General features: G+C 38.8%; 2 protein-coding genes across 2 annotated transcripts; both read right to left on the reverse strand.

The window, feature by feature from the left end:
- Positions 1–522: 522 nt before the first annotated feature.
- LOC139138684 (potassium channel subfamily K member 18-like) lies at positions 523–5,441 on the reverse strand. The gene is made up of 2 exons (XM_070707176.1): positions 4,512–5,441; positions 523–3,217 (listed from the first exon to the last, which is right to left on the reverse strand). The coding sequence occupies exons 1-2, from the start codon at positions 4,930–4,932 to the stop codon at positions 2,274–2,276; spliced, it is 1,365 nt and encodes a 454-aa protein (XP_070563277.1). The 5' UTR covers positions 4,933–5,441; the 3' UTR covers positions 523–2,273.
- Positions 5,442–9,497: 4,056 nt separating this feature from the next.
- LOC139138685 (uncharacterized) lies at positions 9,498–17,149 on the reverse strand. Its single transcript, XM_070707177.1, has 2 exons — positions 16,573–17,149; positions 9,498–12,712 (listed from the first exon to the last, which is right to left on the reverse strand). Exons 1-2 carry the CDS (start codon positions 16,913–16,915, stop codon positions 11,523–11,525), a joined length of 1,533 nt encoding a protein of 510 aa, XP_070563278.1. The 5' UTR covers positions 16,916–17,149; the 3' UTR covers positions 9,498–11,522.
- Between the last annotated feature and the right edge of the window lie 1,028 nt (positions 17,150–18,177).

Here is an 18,177-nt window from a genome sequence, read left to right on the forward strand (position 1 = left end):
ACTCTACAGAATATGTTAAACTTTAGGAATATTGATATGGGGCCATAAAACATTGCCATTAGTTCTCAATAACGGTTATCCCATTTTAATCACAACATCCGCGTGGCCGCAGCGCCCTCAAACTGGCAATATACACCAAAACATAAACTTAAATAGAAATCTCCCTTTACTTAAACTAAAAAACACACATAAATAACTCTCATTTGTACATGCTGAAAATACACTCAAAACCACTGCGCTGACAGTCAACTATTTCATTCAGATACAGACAATATTTGTCCCGTTTTGTGAATGGATTCCTATTTATAGCGGCCTGAGGAAATTCCATTGTTAATCCTGGTGATATGCCGTGTAAGAGCAAGCTGCTACGGTGTTTCATTGTTTGTCTTTCTTTGATGTGGTAATTTGACGGACAGGTCATAAATCATACTTTAAAATGATATATATTTTATAGAGATCGTGCGCATGCTCACTATACAACCAGCGAAGTTTTAGTTAAAACTCGTTACGGTGAAGTTCCTGAAACTATTCGCTGAACATTTAAAGTTATAATAAAACACGTTTAAGATGGCGTTGCGCATTTTTTGCCAAAAATCGCTTTTTTAAAAAGATTCGTTCAATTTTCATTAACTTATAAACCCTGGATTAAAATCATGGTTGGGTTCACTTTTTAACATTACAAGCAGTAAGTTGAGTGAGAAAAGAGTTTAAATTTATGCAAATTTGTACAAACCGTCCGAATTCCTGGCTTCCTGTTTTTAACATTTCAAAACAATTTAACTCTACTCTAGCGGGGTCTAATTTTTGTTAAAGATCCACTTTAGGTCATTTAAATACTATATCATAAACGACAATTTTGTTTGCCAATGAAGCTTTTTCATTTTGAAATTAAGCGTCATTTTAATTTTACTCATCATGATTTTAATCACTTTATTTAAAATGAGTTTTTCAACTTCTGCCGTTCAAGAATGAAAATAGATAACGCAAAACAAAAATTGTTTCGTTTTTCTCCATATAATTTACTTTCAAATGAGATGTTACATTTCATAAAGTAGTATAAAGTTTTTGACTTACATTAATTTTTATCATTAATACCAAATTTTGGTTTCTTACTCCAAATATGTATTTTCATCATCCTTCAAGTAAATTAATGCTACCATACTAAACTTTAGATTCATTACCTTTTGAGGATATATATGATGAGAAGATTTCATATCATCTTTGATAAAAAAAGATATTGTTTTAAAAAAGTGTGTTTAAGTGTAACGCAACCTTAATCTTTTTTTAATCTTCGTCTTTTCACAGAGTAGCAAACGAAATAACACTTGACACCTTTAACGCTGTACAGTAATCGATAACTGATATCGTGAAACCCTTTCCCGACCAGTGTCACTGCGGCTATCATGCAGTCCCTGTCCTGAATGGAGTCAATAACAGGTTATCATGATGCCTTGTGCAAATTTAAGTCAGTAATGACCAAGGTGCTGCTCTTTGCCAAGTAAAGCCAATAACAGCCACTGTGCTGCCCTGTGCCAAATCAAGTCAATAACGAACACCGTGTTATCTTGTGCCAAATAAAGTACGATAACGGCCATCGTTCTACCGCGTGCGAAATAAAGTCAATAACGGCCATCGTGCTGCCCAGTGCCAAATCAAATCAATAACGAACACCGTGTTACCCTGTGCCAAATAAAGTCCGATAACAGCCATCGTTCTTCTGCGTGCGAAATAAAGTCAATAACGGTCATCGTGCTGCCAAGTACCAAATCAAGTCAATAACGAACACCGTGTTACCCTGTGCCAAATAAAGTCAATAACGACCATCGTTCTACCGCGTGCGAAATAAATTCAATAACGGCCATCGTGCTGCCCAGTGCCAAATCAAGTCAATAACGAACACCATGCTGCTCTGTTCTGACTAGAATCAAACTGAAGATGATGTGTAATCCATTGGCCTCCCATTTTCATTATCAGAAGTTTTAATGTTGCTGAGTGGATCTAAGGAAGAAAAGTGTCAGAAGAAATAGCTTTCTGTACCCCTGACTTTTTAACCCTCTAAAGATTCAATTGTGTCTGCTTGTTGGTCAGTATATCCAACTTTGATATTCGTATTAAAGACCCGCATTTCTGTCTTGTTTGCCCTAATGTCTCCTTGTATATTTCCCAATCTTCCGGTCGCTGTGCGTCCAACCTTGTCTGACTCTTAACTTTTGCCAGTATGTGCTAGTCTCTCCCCGCCCGTCTCCAACATGAGTTTCTTAGCTTGAAGGCTGTCAGCAGTTGCATTGACCTCTAACTGGCCGACAACTTTCAAATTTGCTGAACAAAGCCTTGGCGCAATCGACTATTTTTTCCTGTGCTAAAGTAAAACAGGCAGACAGTAAAATCAAGCCGATGATGATGAAAAGGCTCGTAGAGAATGGTCTGAGGAAGTCATCCCTGGACAGGATTTTGTTGTTTTCTGTCAATACAAGATCACCGTAGCCGATCGTTGTGAAGGTTACAATACAGTAATAAAAGGAATCGACCACGCCCCAATATGGCTCTGAAAAGTATATACCGATAGAGGTCGCTGTAATGTAGATGAGAAACAGTGAGGGCAGTATCCACGCTGCCTTCGATCGGAAAGGAGTGCTTCCTTCGTCGCTGTCTGGAGGAGGCGGGGCTTCACTGTAACGCCGACGCTCTTTGTCCTTGGTCGCAATGCCACACGGTAGTTCGTAAACAAGCCAGTTTGGTCGCAATACAACTTCCTCCATCATATATTTCCGCTCGTCCGCCCGGGCGGTGGCCGACGAATTCTCTCTGGGACGCTGACAGAAATAGAGAACTGAATCGGTTTTTGTACTGACGTCTGCGTTGAAAAATGTACTGTCATACTCCGTGTCGGCCACAGTTTTGGAAGTCTTCTGCAAGCTTGTGTCACCGACGTTCACAAGCATATCCGTATGTGCGAGACCCTCTGTTCGATAATGTCCCTTAACAACTGCCCTGCCCGGCCGTATCTCGCCTTGTCTGCGTCGTTCAAACCCTGGGTTTTGCTCAGCATCCTCTTGCCACACGTTGTTAATCTCCTTTTTGTTGTCTCTTTCGATGGCTTTCACCAAGACAGAACCGCAGCTGGTTAGATACAGCAGGAAAAGAGGGATACCAATGATGGAATAGAATATGCAAAATAGTCTTCCTTCCTTAGTAATCGGAGATACATCACCATAACCTGTAAAATATACGCAATTTTTTTTGAACGAACTGTCCGTATCTTGCCTAGTGTAGGACGCCCTCTTTGGCAACAGTACAGTAGGTATCATTTCTTTCTCCCTATAGCCCGTTCTCTAATCCTGTTACTGTTTTCTATTCTTTGAGGTGGTTGTGTAATGAGTGGCGTTCAGTTTGACGACTGCATTTCTTTCTAGAAAGCTGTGATTGTTAAACGTTTTGTTTGACTTGGATATTTTGAGAATGCCTGAGACCAATTATGCATCGCAGAAATCGCTTACTCTTAAAAAAACACGATTGGAACTAAATTGGGATAATTGGATTGGCAGAATTTCTCAAGAATTTTAGAAATTTCTCTAATTTTACACCATATTTGCTTACCATCTTTAAAATTTTATACACAATTTACGATGCTGTTGAAATCTTATGAGTAAGAATCAGTGCATGATAGTATCTAATGCAATATTGTTCAAAACATATGAACAATATTCACATTTGGATGAAAATATGAGAGTTTGTCTGTAGTTTCTTCATTACTGAAACACTAGTAATAATCTCAGTTTGTCATTTTTCCTCGACCAAAATGAAGCTTTTCGATTGATTTACAGTTAAGTCAGTTAGGGTCTCTTAAAATGTGCCCTGACTCAATTTTATGTTTATGAAGCCTTAAATTCATGAAAAAGTCAGGGGCATTTCAAAAGTGCCCCGACTCAAAATTCGTCAATTAGAGAAATTTTAAGCATTTTGTCTCGTTTCTTTATAACATTTACACAAAACTAAAACATTTTTCATAAAATGAATCCGATGAAAGAGGTATGCAATAATCGTTGTGTTTTCGTTGTTTTGTCCGATGAAATAATATTTCAATTTTACACTATTCTATCATTCACTTTGTAAAATTTCAGCAGTAAAAATTTCGATTTCGTTACATTTTCCTATAATTACTCTCATCAAATTTTCCCAAATTAGTTCCAATCGTGTTAAAAATAGAAATTAGCATTTCCAACTACTCCATATTATTTGAAGATTTGAAAAAATCTTCTGATGAATAGTCAAGCGTTTTCAGCGCAGTTGCGGAAAGCACAAGTGATATAACCCATGTTAAAGGAAAATCTGAAGTTCCCTTTTTTGATGTTTTCTAAATCTTGTGCTACATTTACAAAAATGTCATATTACCAGTCAAGGTCACAACAATCTGAAAAAATGGTCGAAAGTATCATTCTCCTAAGGGCTATCTGATCAGGATGACCAGATTTAGACCACAGCCATACCATGACAATGGCATTGTGTCTTACCGACTGTGCTGATTGTTGTCACGCTCAGCATGAATGCTTTCCCATAGGTCCACTTCAAGTCTTCACGTCGGACGCCCTCATCCTGGGCTTCGGCCAGCGTTTTCTCGAATTTATCGAGGTAACCGTAGATGACGATCGACAGGTTGGACCCGCTGATATTCAAGTCTCTTTCCAGACCGCGAACTATGTCTTCCCTCTCTTTCTCCAGGGTGGATTTCGCCTCCTCCTCGTGGCTCTCTTCCAGTCTGATGAACACAACAGTCCCTATGACGAGATAGACCAGCACGATCCCTGCCAGAAGCAGATTACCCTGAACTCTCTTTGAGCACAAACGTCCACAGGATGGCGATTTGTCGACGCTTACTGAGTGACCGTGACTCATGGGTACATTTGATGACGACATGGATGGGGGGGGGGTCATCAGTGACTGTCTTGAAGTAAAACCAAAATCAAAGTAACGATTCCTGATGCTTGTCGGTCAACATCCGGACATTTGCGATGAAACAAATACAAATATTATTTTTCTAATTTGTACATGTATGGTCACATATTGCGCATTATCCAATATGGTATCCATTGATGATGATTGGCGGTACAGATGACACCATTTAAATGTTACATAATTGTGGCCAGGCAACGAGATTCACTGCATAACGATGCAACTCTCACAAACTTAAAATAAACAACAATAGTCTTCCATAGGACGTACAGCTACCGAAGCCAGCACAACAGACTGACACACAGTCCGTTAAGCTATCGTCCGTTCACTTGCAGATAGTTAATTAGGGGTGTCGAATGGTCATCATAATTTTTGGCATTTACGCTTGTCAGAATCGCGGCTTTTCAGCGATGTTGCGGAACAGAAATGCGGGCACTTCGCCAGCTCACTGTTATAAAGGCAGTCAGAAAATTCACAGAAGTTATATACAGAAGCGCAGGGTACCGCGGCCAGTGATACTAACCTTGATAGCCACAACTTCAAATCAGTAGTCGTCAAGCCAGAGGCGCAGAAATTTCCCCGTTTTTCTTGACTTACTCGGTCGCTATCTATACATTTTGGTGGACTATACTGTATTTGCTTACAGCAGCTGTTTCCACCGTTGACATAAGGCTTAATCGTTACTTTCTCTGATTGTACGACACGAACAAACGACGAATCACTTAATTCCTTTTGTGTTTAATTATATGAATGGCTGGAGAAGAATTTGAACAAAACGGTATGGCTGGCTGTTCTTTTCATCAAATAACACAACTGTCTCCTCCAATCTTCTCCAAAACAATACCTTGGTTGTGAATGCATAGAGGCTTGGGCAAGAAAGCTTGTGTTGCGATGCTCCGTTCTCAGCAACGTTCGCTCCGATTTTCGAGAATTGTTCGTATCAGTAGGATTGTTCATGTACGGAGCGACATCGAAGTGGTAAAATTTAGACGGAAATTATGACGTCATCCAACGTCCGTGTTGGCCCAACTGGGTAGCGCCTTGAAATACATCGACTTACGACACTTGGACTACCTGTTCATAATAATGAGTGTGTAAAAAATGTCGGACTGTACTTACTTTCATTTACATACTAGTGCATTTATCAATGAGAATAAGCACTGTGTCCAATATCTGAACGATCCATAGCCTGGCATTTTTACCATGCCTCTGAACCCACATTGCAGCTAAGACTGTTTTCACGTCATGAAAAAATGCGCCTCGAAGACATAACTTATATTAGGACTCTAGTCAAATTTGTCGACTATTTTTCTGGTCTTCCGCGCGTGTTGGCTCAGAAACTTTCATTTTTCCCAATCACAGAGTTAACACAGGGATGGCGGCGAGTTTTAATTACTTATATTAGTAGATGTTTGATAATTTGTGTCGCTTGCTCCAAACTTTGCACGGTGACCCCTGATTTTTATCGTGATTTGGAATGAGAGAATGATTTCAAGTTTCTTGAAGGGAAGATGAGCACAACTTTAAGTCTTTCATTTTCTAGGCGCATACTAACAATATGATTGATAACATTGTATCATCCATTGATTTTAGTCAATAGTACAGACTCGAGCAGTTGTTATACTTTGTTTGCCAAAGTTACAATTTGCTGATTGTACACATTTCAACAATGTCTTGGCTTTCAAAACGCTTATCGAGGTAACCCACGACGACAGAATCCAGAGGGCGCCCTGTCACAGTTTCAAGTTTCTCCATAAACTGACAACGATTCCCAATCCGAAAGTTTCTTCGTCTAGGGCATGCGGATTTAACCTTGACTTTGTGACTCCCTTCCAGTCGAAAAGTCACAGCAGATCCGACAAATAGATAGACCTGTACGATACCTCCGAGAGCAAAGCTGCCATGCGCCCTCTGTGAACAACACCGTCGGCGAGAGTCGGATCTACTATACTAAGGGACTAGTCAGTTTCTTCGGCCGGGGGGGGGGCGTTGGATTATTTTTTGCCAACGTCAAAACGTGGCTGACCCCCTATTCCAAATTTTGAAAACAGGATGATCCCCTATTCCAAATTTCGAAAACAGGTGGACCCCCCCCCCCGGGGACGCGACATAGGTAAAACAAAAGGTGGACATAAATTTATATATATATATACATATATATATATATATATATATATATATATATATATGTATATATATATATTTTACATTTTACATATATTTATATTATAAATAGTCATTCTATGTTTTAATGAAATTGTTGACATGTCAGTTGTAAGATAGGAATTTCAAAATGTCAATCTTAAAGTTTGAATACAGTACATTTTGAATGAACTGTATTTTAAATGAGCTGTGAATGTATTTCACACTTTCTATGCTTTAAACATCATCTTCATTTACAGCATATCAACTTTCCGCTGACCGAGTTTAGGAGTATCGTTGACTGATACGAGAAGGTACCAGTGTTGAATAGATGATTCGAGACTTGTTGCAGCGGTCTGTTCTTTCATCAAAGGGCGCGTTAATTCATCATTATCTTTTCGAGGGCATATCTTAATGATTGTAAGTTGCCAATTTTTCTTCAGCTTGTGTAATGGTGTGCAATTTCAAAAGAACTTCGTTAAATGGCTGTATTTGTGTATCAGCATGTTTATTGTCTGTGTGCTTACTTAAAGTGGTTCAGACAGTAACTATGGCGACACTTTAAACTTACCTAATGTCACCAGATATGTGCGTCTAAGTTATCGATGGATGCGGAACGCGGAGTGTGATTTCGATGTGAGTTTTTAATACAGTATCAAAACGCTGATCGACCTTTCATCGACAAAGGTTTCGGTGACAGAGTCTTACTGATCCTCCAGATGTTAGCGATAATGAAGTCAATGTAGCATAAGTGGGATTGACATTTTTCTGGAATGTTTAACCACAGGGAACAGATAAAGGGACCCTTGGGTGGGGAGGAGGTTTTTTGTGCAACGGTTTACCTTATTTGATTTTATTAATTTTGACTGTGATATTTCAAAGAAATATATATTATATTATATTATATATTACCGACAAGTCCTTATCTCCTCTCCAACTTGTGTATACACCACTGTAATTGCTCCGAAAACATTGCCAACTTGCTAATCCGCTGTCGGTATCAGCGGATTAAGTGATTGAGTTAACACCACAGCCGTCCCACACGCATTAACGTGTGGGACGGCTGTGGTGTTGACTTACTAAGCTAATCCGCTGATACGCTCGGTCATTAACAAGTTGGCAATGTTTGCGCAGCAATTAGAGTGGTATGTGCACTTGTTGAAGACGAGATAAGGAATTGTAGGTATTGGAAACACAGTCAGACAGTTTGGAGTCGAAAGCTTTATTTGAAATATCAGTCAAAATTAATAAAATCAAATAAGGTAAACCGTTGCACAAAAAACCCTCCTCCCCACCCCAGGGTCCTTCCATCTGTTCCCTGTGGTTTAAGCTTGCAGTAGCCAGACGTTACTGCTGAAATCCTTACTGTGAAAACATATAAACATGTAAACCTTTAATTTGATATGAAGATAAATGTATTAGATATGACAAGACTGCGCATGGATTAGATACGAAGACTTCGTCTTCATCGTAAGTATGAAGTTGGCCAATGGTATGCACTACTTTTTCATTAGTGCTGTAGAGGGGGATAGTTCTGATGAAATTGGACTGCCATGAATAGGTTAGACAGATTTAAACGTTTAAGTGGAGACGAAGCCTTGAAGAGTGTGAATTCTACAAGTTCTGGATGATGAACACATAGACCAGGTGTCTAGGGTAAATATGCATATAACTCTGACTGCACAAGCTAACTGTAATACCTCAAATACCATGTTATTCATTTGTCAATCGGTGCGTTGAGATAGAACGCGCCTCGGGGACAGATATTCAGACTCTCAAACTTTTTCAATTCTTTTCTGATATACCACTTGAGGGTGTTCATTTTAAAGCTCTTGGTGAAACAAAAACCTTTTACCTTCTTATTTTTTCGAAAATCGAAAATTTTATTTTTCTCCATAGAGTTAACACAGGGATGGCGGCCATTTTGAATTTCAAATATCGGTAAATCTTGGGTAATTTGTTTCTCCAGTACCAAAATTTGCACCGTAATCCAAAACTTTTATTCTTGACTTTGAAGGAGAATTGTTGAAAGATTCCTTGAGCAAAAGTTTAAGTCTTTCACTTTCGAGGCGTAAATGTTTCACTTAATCGAGTACAATTTTACAAGCATGAACAATTTGCCTTTCTCAATATTCAACGGTTGGCTATGTTCTGCTACAGTCGACTCGTTCATCGACAAAATCAAACACAGTTTACGAGGACAATTGAGGACAGAGAGTTAGTATGAAGTCTAAGTATATACAGGTGGAAGTCACGATATATTCACCGGGTGACGTCAGCAGAGGTCAATGAACTTTAACGAGCACCGACAAAAATATTTGAGCAACAAAGATTAAAAGAAAGCATTAAATTGGGTATCCTTGAAATGTATTAAACCCAAGAATTAACAACAAATGATGCCTGAGTTTACTGATAATGAAACATATTATTCTTTATTAAGGTTGACAGTTAGAAAATATGCCAAATTTAACATTTTTCTCTTGTATAATTAATAAAATACCACACAGGTACAATCTATGGAAATGGAAGAAAGTTGACTCACCCATGTGTGAATACCGTAAATGTATTGAGAATTGTCAGCATTTTCTTTTCGGATGTATCTTTGTGAGAGACTTTTGGAAATATGTTGTACAGACAATTAATAGATTTATTGAATAAGTTTGACGCTATTATGGAAACACACCATAGGGATATTCAGAGATCACTAATTAAAGAATTGATTTGTAATAATCAAATTCAAAGAAGAGTAGGGTTATTACAAAAATTCTCAATGCCTGGAAATGATATTGTTATATCCCTATTTGTTATGAAATAAAGAGTATACTATTTGAAAAAAATATTCTCCATTAAGGTGGCATGCACATCGGTGACAGATATTAGAACTATCAAAGCTTCACAGTTCTTTCTGATCTAGCACTATTGGGGGTTCATTTTGAAGCTCTCTGTGTTAGAAAAAAATTTACCGTGCGTCTTGGATTTTCAAAAATCTAAAATTGTATTTTTCTCCATAGATTTTACACAGGGGTGGCGGCCATTTTTAATTTCAACGGTAAATCTTGGGTAATTTGTTTCTGTAGTACCAAAATTTGCACGGTGACCCCTGCTTTTTAATCTTGATTATGAACGAGAATGGTCGGAAGATTCCATGAGGAGGGTTTGAGCAAAAAATTTTTAAGTCTCATTTTCGAGGCGCATACTACCTTAAATGAATCGTCAAACTTTTCGATATAAGCAGGCAGGAGAGATAAGTGTGCACGTTGAATTGGTCATAGGAAAACACTCTGCACCATGAATCCTCAAACTAGTCCAAGACCAGTTTCTAAAACCAGATTCCAAAATGTTCAGAGAAATAGCGCTGTGTTCATTTTATCCAATGTATCCAGTCCTTTGTCTGGAGATTTTACAGTCAATCTGTCATTGCACTGAGCAGCAATAAAGAGAAAATGGATAAAATACAAATGAAATCGAACTGCCAAGATCGAATCCTTGAAACGCATATTTAAATCAATTTCAATCAATTGTATGAAATATAAGTTTGAATAGCTTGGTGACTTTATTTTAAATAGGAAAATGCATCATACATTTTAGGCACTTACAAATTTGTAAAAATTATTGAATGGTTAGAATCTTAAAAACCCACCAATTTCCACTCTGTTAATAATGAAGTTGAAGGCTAGGTGTAAAATACATAATTATCACAACATATTTCAATTCATTTCAAAATGATCGATCATAATCTGTCTATAGCCCGGTCTCGTCTATCACCGGTGAAATAGTAAAAATTTCATCTATTAAAAATCGTTTTGAATGTGCAATCATCTCCTTTTTGTCTCAATCCACCGAAGATATCTCATAGGATGCCATGCCATCAATAAATCACGTTGTTGAGGAAGAGGGAAGAGAAAATTACTTCTTCTGCCAGGTCTAACTCCTATCCTCCATGGTTCTCGTGATAGACGTGACAACTCTCGTGATAGACGTGGCAATTCTCGTGATAGACGTGACAATTCTCGTGGTAGACGTGACAATTCTCGTGATAGACGTGACAACTCTCGTGGTAGACGTGACAACTCTCGTGGTAGATGTGACAACTTTCGTGATAGACGTGACAATTCTCGTGGTAGACGTGACAAGGCTAAGTTTGTGTTTGCCGATGACTGTCTTATTAACGTGAGAAATTCAACTGACTAGTAAGTTTGACCAGAATAACTATTCATCAGCGTTGTCAAATATTGTTATAATAAAGTCATTTTTTAATCGTCATATTCCACAAGCCCGGTATCTATTTGATTGATGGTGTGTTAGGCTGACTGCGCCTAACACATGCGTGCCTGCATTATACTCAGACGAGGACATACACACACAGATTCTCTTTCTGTCTCTGTCTGTCTGTCTGTCTGTCTGTCTGTCTGTCTGTCTGTCTGTCTGTCTCAACTTTCTAAGTGCACAGTGCAACCTTTGCATATATTGCACTGGCAGAGACTCAATATGGCGTTGAAGAGTTTGTACGCTACATATTTGATCTTGACCTGAGCGATGTTGAAGCACGCCGACAGCATAATCAGCCCCGCCAGTATGAACACCGATGATACCATCGCTTTGGCGGTGTCTGCGACCCGGCTACCGTCATCACTAACATATACCTGTAAGTCTCCAAAGCCAATGGTTGTAATAGACACAGTGCAAAAGTATATGCTGTCGATGATTGTCCAGTGTTGTTTGAAGTAGGACAGTGACGTCACCCAAATTGCCATAAAGACGATCATCACAAAGATCATCACACATATTAAATGTCTATCGTTTTCATCTGACGCCGATGCCTGTGTTCCTTGGTCACGTCGTAGAAACGAAAGCTGATTGTCTCGCGGGTACTCTGAAGATGATGCGTTCACCCAAGGCGCCCCGTCATGAATATCGCGTTTAATTTGAAATTCGTGTGGCTCGGTGACCGATAAAGTCACGTTTGAGTCTCCGGGGTATTGGGAACGGCTGCCCGTACCGTGGAGCGGCTGATCGCTTTGACAATCTGAGGGTAAAATAGGACCGTTGTCATCCGATTCTTTCATATGCATCTGCCCATTTGCGGTATTATTGATGGCAGTCTCACAAATAGATTCAACGGGTACGGTGTAGTCACTCCACCATGTGGCGATCTCATAGACAGGCGACGTGACCTGTTCCTTTATCGCCCTCATTCTTATTCTCTTGGATATTGTATTATATACAACTGCGATATCTTTGCCCTGTGGGTTCAGACAGTATGGTGACTCTGCATCCCATTCGGTAATATTATCTATCCCTTCGTTTGATTCCTTCCCCTCCTTCACAACAGCATTGATCGATGACCTGCTGTTTTTGAAGTACCAATTTTCCTCCCAGATGCCGCGATCGGCTGTCAGGTCCAACTTCGCCGCCTTGCGCCTGCGCCAGCGACCCTGGCGCCACTTGTTGGCGCACTGCCTCGCACCCGCTATCAGAGCTCGTTCGGCGGTTTGCAACTTCCGGGCGACAATGTTGCCGAAGTGCGAAATGACTATCAGAAAAAGCGGGATTCCAAACATGGCATAAAAACAGCAAAATAGTCTTCCATGTTGTGTCTTTGGAGTAACATTCCCGTACCCTGAAAAGAAATGAATACTTCATATTATCAGAATTTTCAGGTAAGCAAGAGTAGACTTTTTTCCTTGAATCAGCGAGAAATTGGAAAGAAATACTGCCACGTAATGTGATAGCACTTAAGCTTATATTTGAAATAAGATATTTGCATATCTTTTCACCTTTTCTACGCATAATCTTTGTTGAATTGAGAAAAGACGTTTTGCGCTGTAGTACAACACTGACGTCGCGAGTATAGAATTCTGAACATTTTTGTAAAATCTCATATGGAGTTTTATCTTTTCAGCACTGTGAGATAAACTGGTGTGAACAATTCTGTTCCATATCATTGCTTCTTCTTGTCTTTATATGGTTATGCAAAACATATACGAAGAGACATCCGAACGAAGAAATGAAGTAAGGTCAACTTTTAAAATCATTCTCCTAAATGTGGCACAAACAACTAATAAGGTTGACTATGGTAATATTGTTTTTTATACTTTTTTCGCCCTCCTTCAATCAACAATTCTGGTCTTTCAGTCTTGAGAGTCCGTTTCGTTTTACTACGTTATTCATACAGTTGATTTATAACGAATGCCGTAATCATATTCTTGTTGCACTCATGATCGTTAAATTTGCACCAAACAATGACCAGAAGTGCTGAGGATCTAAGTTCGAGTCGTTTACAAAAACTGATCGCAAGGCCGAAAACAAAAGCCTGCTGGCACCAACCTTGCTGTCAAGCATCTCAATATAACACTTGTGATACTGATACAGCATACACAGTGATATTTACTCCACACTTTTAAAGTTTATGAAAACATACAGTAATGATCAATGCGACCAAATGCCACGTTGAGTACTTTCAGAAGGACAGGACAATTTGAAATAACAGTGTTAAAAGTAAGTACTCGCACCTCAAAAAAATAATATTTTAAACTTGTTGTCTCCATACTTTGTTCCAGGAAACTTTGAAAGGTGCTGTATCGTAATCGAGAATACAAATCAGGGCTGACCCTGCACTTGTTCGGGTTAATGTCAGGGTCAGAGAAACAAATTAAGGCAGAATGCGCCTCGGGGACAACTGTTTTAACTCTCATTTTTTTACATTACCTCTCTTGCCTATCATTTGTGGGGGCTTATACTGAAACTCGACCTATTTCGTGAAATAGAAAATTTTACTTATTTGCCTTGTAGAGTGAAGACAGGGGTGGCGGCCATTTTGAATTCAAAGTGTCGGTAAGTATCGGACAATTTATTTCCCCTGTACCAAATTTTGCACAGTAACCCCTTGGTTTTTATTCTTGATATTGAAAGGAGATTGTTTAAAATTTCGTTTGGAAACTTTGAGCCATAGTGTATGTCATTCAATTTCGAGGAGCATACACTCGTAATAGATAACAATTTAGGCGAAAGAAATCACGATCGTATTGTTTCAGGCATGCCAGGTTCGTCCATCAGTTTCAATTTATAAACAGAAAGAAAAATCATCTGTCTTTGGCTCTTGCAGTTTCTGAGGTTATCAAATTTCATCGAATTCGAACATCGCGTTTGTCTCGGTTACCCAGACTGCTCTGCGGGGCTCTCTTTGTAGAGGCGGCCGGAAGAGAGTCCCGCAGAGCAGTCTGGGTAACACCGCGTATGAAACCCGATCGCCTCTCTTTCTGCAGCCTCGAACACCGGTTTCCTTTGTTAATCCAATCATACTTTGCGATAATGGGGCCGTTAAAGTATAATTTATCCTCTGAAAACGCCGTAAGCCCTGACCAAGGCTGCCACACATTACTGGTGACGATGCGGTGCCCTTGTCAGCTGCAAGCACTGAGCTTCCTTTCTGCGTAGCAGCACTCGATAAAATCACTGTACGTGTATGAGGTATGAGTGACATTGGCGGCCGGCGTGTCCAATATATGGGGTGTCCAATATACTGTATATCGGGCACCTCAGCCGGCGGGCCGCTTGTGTCACACATACACCTCACTCACGTACAATGATTTAATCGAGTACTGGTACGCGGGTAGGAAGGTCAACCCGGATGAAATACTAACTCGGCTTTGGTGATATCAGTATTTTATAATTAGGATTTATTATTTTTAATAATTACGAAAATAACATCATATGTTTAGACTATTCACTGTTTTTTCACTGTTTAGACTATTTACTATTTTTAGTAACAATTACAGCTGGAATTGAGACAAAATGTGGATTCAATATTGCCAACGCTAATGGTTTGTTAATTAAATTATCTCAGCGATTCAAATTGATCCCTGTTGTCACTCTCTCCTTAATTTATTTCTTTCCAGGTTAAATTGAGCTGAAATTATCGAATCCCCCCTGAAAACGTATGTACTATGACAAATTTCAGAAAATAATTAGATTTTACATCGTGAATGAAGAAGATTCTAACAGAAATCAACCTTGGTAATTCTTCATTTTTACAATTTTAATGCATTTTCTTTTGATGAATATTCATTTTCAAATCAATGTACTAGCAATGGTGACCCTTTTTCTTGTAAAATATTCATTGAAACTAACTAATTAAAAAAAGGAGATTGATCGACGGAATAGTCTAATGAATTTACTTTTCGCATCAAATCCGAAAATATCAATTCTTCCTCGTGTTAAAAAGTTTCAATCTTGATATTGTTTGTCTTTCGATGGGTTTTATAGTCCCTCAAACCTTTTTTTTTAATTCAGTGGAGGATTAGAGCGTGAAGTAAAGTCAAACATTCAGAAAGCAGCCAAAACCATCTTTATTAACACTGACTGTGATGGGGTAGACTGTACGGTGAGCAACAAATCTTGCTTATTCGTCACCCGCGCTTATGACACTATCTGTAACTGATCTCGGATAACGTAGGATGTGTGCTTAGGTATAGTGAATAGGCTTCGCGAGGCGTGAAATCGTGTTAATTTTTCTGCCATGACAAAATTAATAGAATGTAATTACATGATCTGTAATTACAACAGTAGTCTTCATGTGGAAAATAATGTTAATTTGGATATCTGGTGGACGCACGGGTATTCAACATCGTACATTGAGTCGTTGCGAGTAACTCCATGACGCCGACACACGAGCTAAGAGATATTAAAAGAAAGTTGGCAAACACAATTCTAACATAACGTTTCAATATGATGGAAAATTTGATGAAAAGAAAAACACTCAGGCGAGTCGACAAAATCTATAGTTTTATGCGATTATTGACAATTAAGTACGTGTATATAGCAAAACATGGTGTAACACGTTTGGTTTCTACACGGTTTCTAAGCAATGGATTTTTGACACATAATCAGACGTAACGTCGAAATAATAACTCGCCATTCCCAATGCTTTTCTATGAACTGCCTTTCCATTGGGTTGGCAGCAAGAGTCAGAAACAGGAATATTGGCGCGGCGTATGTATCTTGTAATTATTTTCCCTTTGTTTGGACTTCATTAGCGACAGCGTGTGTATGTAAACTTACTGTATAATTATTATTTAATTCCTCCGTTGAAGTCCTTTGGCGCAATTAGTTGAGCTGGGCAATTCGCGTTCAATGAAGACAGAATAATAATTGGAGCGGTTGATCTGTTATGACACATTTGACATGGTGTCTCCTGGGAAAATCTGGATTACCCGCGTCAGTGGATGTAGGACGAGCCTTTTTATTTATCAATTAATGTTTCCTGCTTTCTGATGAAAACTAGGAACGCAAAAATTTTAGATGAATTTAATCTCAAAATGTCGACAAAAATAACAACATGTGGTCAATGTGTTATCAGCATCGAAAAATGTTGTTGTCGTGAAGTTCATAAGCCCGAAAAGGAAAATTGTATAAACTACGCTGAAAACTGTAGAAACTGAGAGAAAAAATTTTCAGTAACAAAAATTATTATAGTCTCACCTATTGTTGTCATGATCGACAGACACAGTTCGATTGCCAATCTGAATTCCATGGGAGACGTTGGATCGTGTTCCTCGAAGCACTCGTGCTCTATCAGGATTTCTCGTGCCAGCTCTGTCCAGTTGGAAACGCTGGGACGCAACGCTCGTCCCAATTTCTGGATAATCGCGTCCACGTCTACGCCGAAGTTCTGTGATTTAGCGCCATTTGTGGCAGTTTCACTCTCCAGGTGCCAGAAAACAGAGGCCCCGAATGCTAGATAGAGAGCGATAAGAGTGAACAGCAGTAGGCTTGTGCGGCAAACTTGGCACTTGGCGGTACCTGCTCGTCGTTCGCTATCCATCACACATGCAGGGTCCCCGCAGCATACGCTGACATCACAACGTGTCGCCCTTATCACTGTTAAAAAAAGTCAACTGTTATTTGGCGAGGTAGCCGTTTGCCTCTATCTGTCAATCAACACACGAACTAACTCCGTTGCCTATGAAGCAGCAGGTAAAAATGCTGTTCGAGATCTTGGCAGTTATATTTAAACACAAATTGACAGAAACGACAATCTACCTACCGTGGAGAAAGCTAACACGCATCCTATATTGCGTCGATGACGTAACGGTTTGTAAAAATCCTACGCGTGAAGATATTAACCTAGTAATTACAGTATATACCTTAATGGGACTCCCTCGATTAGTCTTTTTCACTCGTACAATCACTTTATCTGACGGTCTGCCGACAACCACACCCTATAGCTTCGTCTTTAAAACAAATCTGCTAGGGAGTATTTCTACTTGGTATTACTTATAATTATTTCATACAATCCTGAAATGATAAAACACGCAAGTCTACGATCGGGGAAAAACGCGACAGGCAGGCGAAATTGCCATTTTTTCGAGACTCTGGAAACTTATATATAGTTGTCCGAGCTTTGATGCAGTGTGTGGACATCAAAATAATAACAAATGCATTTCGAACAAAGATGGTTATTTTTTAATTATATTCACGATGGTGTTATACTGTGAGTCACACAAAATACCACTTTCTATGTTCAAACATAAGTTACCTTTGAAAGATCCAATATGACTTATATTATATGCAGCTACCAGCTTATATTGGCCTGAAACTAATTTAGGAATATTTAACAGAATTTCCCTGGTTATTTACCAAGTAATAGTGGTTCAAAACACAGCATAAAATGCTTTGTTAAGGGTCAAGTAGCTGTAACTTTTATGATATTTTTCACTGTTTTTCTTTCTGGTTCATGTACAAGGTCTTGTTCTACTCACCAAGCACGTTTAACCCTTTGAGCGCCATATGCAATTTATGTCACCTTTAGCCATTTTTTTTTTTTTTTGCCAAAATTTTGATAAAAAACTGTAGCCAATGAAACATGATATCCATTTGGTCCAAAATTATGAAAAAAATTATAGAAAAGTTCACAAAAATTGGTAAAATTTTAATGCAATTAAAATTTTGGTGGGAAAAATTACAGCAGTCAAAGGGTTAAACACCTACCATTTCGCTTGGCAACACAGCGTCTATAAAGTGTAAATTCACTTTAACACGATTGGATCTAATTTGGGATAATTGGATTTTCATATTTTTCAATTT

The sequence above is a fragment of the Ptychodera flava genome, chromosome 8, assembly GCF_041260155.1.
Source record: "Ptychodera flava strain L36383 chromosome 8, AS_Pfla_20210202, whole genome shotgun sequence".
Classification (NCBI taxonomy): domain Eukaryota; kingdom Metazoa; phylum Hemichordata; class Enteropneusta; family Ptychoderidae; genus Ptychodera; species Ptychodera flava.

What these genes read in the sequence shown, in the direction of transcription:
- LOC139138685 (XM_070707177.1), bottom strand. Translation starts at nt 16,915, where the DNA reads ATGGATAGCGAACGACGAGCAGGTACCGCCAAGTGCCAAGTTTGCCGC. An exon ending in GTCGATCATGACAACAATAG is followed by an intron (nt 12,713 to 16,572) that starts GTGAGACTATAA and finishes ATTTCTTTTCAG; the next exon opens with GGTACGGGAATGTTACTCCA.
- LOC139138684 (XM_070707176.1), bottom strand. Translation starts at nt 4,932, where the DNA reads ATGACCCCCCCCCCATCCATGTCGTCATCAAATGTACCCATGAGTCAC. An exon ending in GACAACAATCAGCACAGTCG is followed by an intron (nt 3,218 to 4,511) that starts GTAAGACACAAT and finishes TATATTTTACAG; the next exon opens with GTTATGGTGATGTATCTCCG.